Source organism: Lolium perenne, chromosome 6 (genome assembly GCF_019359855.2).
Source record: "Lolium perenne isolate Kyuss_39 chromosome 6, Kyuss_2.0, whole genome shotgun sequence".
NCBI lineage: Eukaryota > Viridiplantae > Streptophyta > Magnoliopsida > Poales > Poaceae > Lolium > Lolium perenne.
Genome location: NC_067249.2, coordinates 219377013 through 219384176, shown reverse-complemented (window position 1 = coordinate 219384176; position 7164 = coordinate 219377013). Strand labels below are relative to the sequence as shown.

Here is a 7164-nt window from a genome sequence, read left to right as displayed (position 1 = left end):
ATAAAATTGGCTTTATGCAAATAAACTTAGAGCTTAGAACACATTTATGTCAATACTAGTACTTACTTTAGTGTTAGATTGCGAGTACTTAAAGTACTCACGGCTTTGTCCCTGGCTATTCAAATGGCCAGAATATGAAGCCGAGCAGCAGTACGAGGAGGACGATCAGCAGGACGTCTACCACAACTAGGAGCTTCTAACGTCAAGCGTTGGCCTGTGGACTAGAGAGTCCTTGTATCTTACGCTTCCGCTATGAACTTATGTTTGTTCGTTGATCATTAGATCAACTATTTGTGTAATATGGATCATGTGATTCCAAGTTGTAAGACATTATGGTTTGTAATGAATGATGACTGTGATACTTAACTATTATGCCTCGCAACAACAATTTCCTGGGATTGCGATGTATGACATAATAGGCATCCGGACTTAAAAATCCGGGTGTTGACACTGTTGCAGTGTCTCCTTGAGGTATAAAAGGGGCACCTCGCTGGCGTGTAGGAGGTTCGGTTCGAAAGGATTGTCCAGAGGGTTTTAGAGAGGAAGATTGGATCATTCGTGAGGAGAACAGACTTAGCCGTGTGTGAGAAGAGAGAAAGTAGACCAAGAGTTGAGTGGAGAAGCTCATTCGTGAGGAAGAGGAAGCCCAGGAGGTGCAGAAGCTAGATAAAGCACCCTCCCGGCACCACAATGTTCATCATCTTGTAGCACCATCCACCCCAGATAATTCAGCAAAGCAGGGCGTATGGTTGTTAGCCAAAGGGCGACCCAAATCTAGGTAAAAAAATACTCGTGTGTGCTTTGTGTGTGCTTTTCACTCGTCCTAGCAGGTTTTTGAGATTACCCTGTTGAGGCCGAAATGCCTTTGTTCCCACTACCGAACAAAAAGAAGGTGTGAACATCCCGATGAAGATCCTCCGCTACCGGATGGCAGAGCCCCGGCTTGCGGCCGTCTCCTTCGCTGCATAGCGCAAGCTCACACGGCGGTGAAGATGCCCTAACGCGAACAACGCACGCCACATGTGAGTATGGCCGGAAATTAGCTAGCTAGCCTATGTTTGACTGGCTGATAACTACCCGTGCTATCTCGTGCTGGTAGCTACGCAGGGAGAAGAAACCCCACCTCAAGAATGCAGCCAAGAAGAAACTAGTCTATAATTCAGTTCAGTGAAATATTATGAGAGCTAGTTGGATCATGTGCGTATTCCATGAAAAAATGTAAGTATTAACAGTAACCCGCTACATCACGAGAGTATGCTCTTGAGTTTCTGTTTTTTGACTTGGTTCGCCTATGTGCATCCTCGCTATGAAGTGGCCCTTAAATTTTTTAAGTAACAAAACACTCTTAATCAAAACAAAAAAACTTAGTAATCACGAGAGCAGCTTTCCGGGCTCTATCGGCATCAAGGTTTCGGTTGATTCCCGAAATTGGCGTCGCTACCGCTACGTGTGCACACCGCACTTGCACGACGGCAGGAGCTGCCTGGCAGGTGTGCCTTCCCTCCCATAGCAAAAGTACCGGAATGCCCCAACAAGGTAGTATCTTGCGGCGAGTACTGAAGGCTCCTCCGGCCAATCCGGGCCGTCCGTGGCCAGATCCCACGGTCCCCGAGCGCCTAAACCCCACATTCCGCACAGTCACATTACTGTTGCGGAAAGGCGGATGATGCGCTTCCCCATTCCGACCGCTCCCCCCTCCCCTCTCCTCTCCTCTCCTCCCCACTGCCACCCACCGCCGCCCGACGCGTCGCCGAACCACTCCCTCGGCCTCACCACCGCCGCTCTCCGTCCCCGGGGAGGGCTCCTAGCTCCGCCACGCGCCTGCGCCATATCCCCCTCCCCACAAACCCCCACCCGCTCCACGACCGCCGCCGTCGAGCGCGTCGCCGCGCCGCCACCGGAGGGACCGCCGCTTCAATCGGGAGCTGGAACTTGCGACGCGCAGGTGAAAATCCCCCAGCGCGTCCTGCTAAAGGTCGAATCGAATCGAACCTTTTTTTCCCTTCGTAGTTGAAAATTGGGGTTTCTTGTCGAAAGTCTCGTGCTTTTTCTACCAGGAGAAGAAAGTTTCGGAATTTTCTAATCGAAAGGTGAAATTTCCATCCAGAAGTTCTAGGGCGGCGGCACCGGGCGGAATAGCCGCCGGTGGTGCTGGCGGGGCTGCGGGCAAGGACGGGCCAGGGGTAGGTTAGAAGTTGGGGAAGACGCATGGGGGTGGGAGCCGCCGGGGTTTGGTGAGGTCTGCCAGGATTTTAGCCATTTACAAGAACTCTTCTCCTGGTAGTAACCTCGTAGGCTTTATCCACCTCATCCCCCGTCTAATGCACAGGCGTGGAGTGCAGATCCATCCGGACATGGATTGATTCCCCTTATTAGGACTATCCATCTGTGTGCGCGCACCTGCCCATATTCAAGTACATGTACTGTGTTTTGGTGCCTATTACACTGAACTAATACTACTGATAGCCACTTGCTTTCAAAGGGAATCAAGGGTTTAACTGAACCTTAAGTCTGCCCCTGCTTTCAGAACTAGGTAGGTAGGTTGGTGTCACACAATATATTTTTATTTATGGCTGCAGATATTCTTGAATCGAAACCTCTATGCGTACGGCGCTCATATGCTCGATATCTGTCCGACGCTCATCGCGAGGTCTGCTTTATTCGGCCACACGCGTGTACGGCTTGATGGTGCATGTCGTATGGAAATCGGACAAAATATGTCGTGTGTATAGCAGCTCTCTTCTTGAATCTTGTATGCATAAAATGTTTGTCTGGTGCACAATTCCTTATTTGCATGGTTGTGAGTACGATGAGAGTTCGTTTGTGCAGTTGGGTTTGCAGGTGCACCCTTGTTATTTTAAGATGGTAGCCTTTTGTAGATCAACACAATAGCCTTTCTATTTCTATTTAGGTAAAATCTTGCTGACATGTTCTCTAAATGCCGCAGGTGACACACTTTCGTGCCCTCCGTCTCCTCAACTGGATATAGCAAGTTATCTGCGCTGCGAGTAAGCTTTATTTGTCAAACACAAAATAAGCTAGTAGTGTTTGCACGTGATTGGGAAAATTAGTCAAGACGGGTGCTCTTTGCTGCGTGGCCGCTAGGCCACATGGGACAAAGTCTAATCCTGCTAGCAGAGACTGTTCCATGGATCCTACAGAGCCTCGCTGGCGGATGAATTCGAGCTTCTCTCCTCCGGCGTCCAGGGGATGGGACTGCATGTACTCATCAGACGGATTGCCTCATAGGGTTCATGATGCTCCACATGATCATCCACCTTATGTCTCATCACTATCATCACATAGTAAAGGAAGTAGAAGCGCATTTGGCAGTGACCAGTACCTGAATCACCACCACTCTGTATCTGATGGGGCACTTTCTTATTTTGGTAGTCCTGTTGACAGCCTTCAGGCTCCACGTTGGACACCCTCTCTTCAGAGATTTGATCTTGGCGAGTTTTCTACACCTGCAGGAGGTATATACTTGGTCCTTATTACATACAATGGATGCTCACATGAATTGATTCAGGACATGTTTGTATTTGTTAATATGCTTCATCTCTTCACAGCATAATGGATCGAGACTCCTACTAAAATTAACATACTACTAACTAACTTCATTGGAAGAACATTTCGATGCTTCACATAGGCTTTGTTTGGTAGTAATAGTATGGAAGAAAATTACTGAATGGCCCCAGCTTCTACTTGTAAATAGTTAGTGTGAAATATGACATGAATCGTCGTGTTGTCACTATGTTCCTGCTTAATGCATCTGCGTGTTAGTATGGCAATGTACCTTCCACATATGTCGGAAGCTAATGATGAAATTTACCTCTGCAGGAGAGAAACTATATCATTTTCTTCTGTGAATAATCTTAATATTTTATGTAATTTGCTTCTGATGCCTTTATCATTTGTTGCAATTATGCCTTCACAACAAATGTGAACCCTGAGAATATTATTTGTCTATTCCCATGTCAAGGGGAGATGAGTACAGCATGAAACTTAGGGAGTAAGATCTTTACCCATGTTTGGATGATACAACACATGCTGGTATTTGAATGCATACAAGTTCATTGAAGAATTACTTATATACAAGCACATCAAAATATGCTTGGGCCATAAGCAGAATGTATAAATATGTTGACGCACTCCAGGGACACATTAGAAGAGCTGGTTTTGCATATTTTGTTACTCAGTTTCAAATTGTATTACTTTTCGTTCTCGATTGGTTCTTAAAAAAACATCTCCATTGAAATGGGCATCAGCGATTTAGCGCTTGTTAGAGACAGCTGCCCCTGCGACACCCGAAATTTTCGTGTTTTGTTTCAGTAATTAAGATATAGCTGAGCAGCCGTTGCTATCGTGCTAATATTCCTTGGGTAGCTATCTGTTTAATTAACAGTTTCTCTATTCTTTGGCACCAGGACCAAAACCTGAAAGTTTTGATCATCTCCAATCCAGCGAGGTAAGCTCCATTTTATTTTCATTTAGTTAATCCCCTAGTTCTCTGACACTTTTGCATGCTTAATAAGCATGCAGTGCACTTTTATCATAGTGCTGACGTTTATGTTTATTGTATGCTGCAGAGACATTTAACTGCTGTGAGCAGTTTCAGTTCTGCATCTCCATTCTCAGAAACAAGTCAGATGGCATCTTCTAGTAAACGACCAGCTTCACATCTACCTCGCAATCATCTGGGAAGGCGATCCTTTATGTCAACACCAGTGTACCCGCTAGTCTTCCGCAATCCAGTGTCAGAAGCAGGAGCCTCTGGGATGCCTGAGGCGAGTAATGCTGGGCGTACCACGCCGAGTGACGACAGCCAAGTTTCTCCTGTATGGCGACGCAGTTTGACGAGTCCTGAGCTCAAGTTTCATGACACGCTGAGTGAACTTCGGAAGATGGAAGCTTCTCCTGGGCCGAACACAAGCTCAAGGAGGGAAGGATTCAGATGGAGCAGTGCTAGCAGCTATGATTTTGGATATGATGGAGAGGCCATTGACATTTCAGATCATATCAGTGTTGAATCCCAAAGATCCCCGACAAGTTCAGTGAGTTCCCTGAAATGTGGCTTATGCGAGAGATTCCTTCGGCAGAAATCACCATGGAGCTCGAATCGGATAGTCCGAAATACCAACATGCCAGTAGCAGCAGTGCTCCCATGCCGACATGTCTTCCATGCAGATTGCCTGGAGGAAAGCACTCCCAAGAGCGAAGTCCACGAGCCACCTTGCCCACTGTGTGTACGAGCTACTGATAGTGAAGGATGTGTATCATTCTCGGAGCCTCTACATGTTGCCCTCAGATCCGCTCGCAGGAATCAAAGCATTAGTTTCTCTTCAGGTGGTGCTGGTGGGAGTAGCAGCGGAAACCCTCCTCGCAATGATCATGTCCTGAAGAGAAATCAATCTGCACTTGTGCCCAGGCGAAGCGGGTCGCTGTTCCGCAACCGCTTGAAGAAGCAGTTCCCCTTCAAGGGGAGGATCAGTAAGGAATTCTTCGGTGGTAGAGTTTTCAGGAAGGTCGGCTCAACGTCGTCTTCGGGTCAACAGGACGAGGCAGCAAAGCCTGATGACCAATCCATGAAGTAGCTAGATTGAAGCCACGCTCCATATACTGTGCACTGCTGCTACACTACCATTTACCCCCTTTCATGTCCAGCGTCCGTAGTACATGTATCATAAGCTGTGGAATGCAGTGTCCATGCCGCTGCAAGTAGTCGTCCAAGACAGTTGTTTTGTGTGGACGGTGCCTGTCTTGGATGTGGCACCATGAATGCGTGAACTAACTGTGGTTTGATCATGAATCCTTCCCCGCCTGTTTGTTATGTATGCCTGAATCTGTTTATGTTTGAATGTTGCACATGGGCAGGCTAGACTGTTGATAGACGAGAACGGTTATCGGTTGCTGCTATTGTGCTTAGTTTAACGTGGGCGTAGTACTTGATCTGTGATGTTCTCTTTTGGCTGGAACACGGGCATTCCATATTCCCATTGACAGCTGATCAGCAATATTGCCGGCGCAAACACTTTATGGCATTGGGGCGGTTCTCTATATGACTATCGCCTATCAGGACCACTACTCGACCCAAAGACGCACATGTGCTGGCATTTTATACAGCTCGCTACCCTTGGTGAGGGCTATCTCAGGTATTTTGCGTCATTCCGTTTCAGCTTTTATATTGTAAAAATTCACCACGTTGCCAGGAATTACATCAAACTGTAGCAAAAATACTTCAGGCGCAAAACTAGGGTGCTTGACGTTAGGATTTACATAATTATGCATCTTTTTTTGAATAATCTCAAAAAATCATAGATGTGCGTCATGCTATAACATGAGCACCCGCTAAAAATCATGTAAAACTATGACCAGTCATTTTCAAAAACTAATTGCACGTCTTTGAAACTAAAACTCAAGAAAATTACTAAAATGTCTATGAGATTAAAGACTATTACGAAGTGTTTCCTAAAAATACGAATTATACTTAAACATTAAGTAATCTTCAAATCATTTGCTTATAAACTAGGGGTACATTCAAGAAACTTCCTAGTGTAGGGTCCATGGCGGGGCCATGTCCCCCGTTGACCCTAGGGAACCTCCACCATTCAATGGCTCTCACGTACATACACACTTGATCACAAACCTAAAATACGCAGTGGATCTTGCATACTATAACTTGCTGGCCCGAAAATTCACATTTCTAGCGTTCCAAAAAGTCTGGAAAAAAATTGTAGGTAGAGGACACACGTATGTATATGTGTGCCATTTTTTATATCAAAATTGAAAGTATACTTAGATAGAAATGAAATTTTTAAATGAACAGTCTAAAGGAAACTCCCTCCTCCTAAAATTTATGTAACTTAGTGGTCGAACAACTATGTAACATAAGGTCAGAGTATGTTTAATCAGGTTCAGAGTACCCATGTCCAACATTTTCGCTTTAGTCACAAACCTTGTCTTGTTGTTGGTTACACAAAGGCATTACAAGTATGAAATCAACAAACCATCCAACATTTACCCTAACCATGGGAGAGGACATAGAGGAAAGTTCCTATGGCGCCCACATGAAGCGGATACAACTAATGTTATAGATTGGTGAGCAGTGAGTAAAGCGATTTTTTTTAACCTGGCTACTGCAGAATTCGATTAAACGTACTTCAA

At 45.7% G+C, this 7164-nt stretch overlaps 1 protein-coding gene across 2 annotated transcripts; it reads left to right on the top strand.

The window, feature by feature from the left end:
- Nucleotides 1–1658: 1658 nt before the first annotated feature.
- On the top strand, nt 1659–5850 carry LOC127306138 (uncharacterized). 2 transcript variants are annotated; one of them, XM_051336749.2, is made up of 4 exons: nt 1659–1945; nt 2948–3476; nt 4428–4468; nt 4590–5850. In XM_051336749.2, exons 2-4 carry the CDS (start codon nt 3149–3151, stop codon nt 5592–5594), a joined length of 1374 nt encoding a protein of 457 aa, XP_051192709.1. In that variant the 5' UTR covers nt 1659–1945; nt 2948–3148; the 3' UTR covers nt 5595–5850. The 2 variants fall into 2 exon arrangements, with proteins under 2 accessions (XP_051192709.1, XP_051192708.1); XM_051336748.2 differs by having other exon boundaries at nt 1659–1975.
- The last annotated feature ends 1314 nt before the right edge of the window (nt 5851–7164 follow it).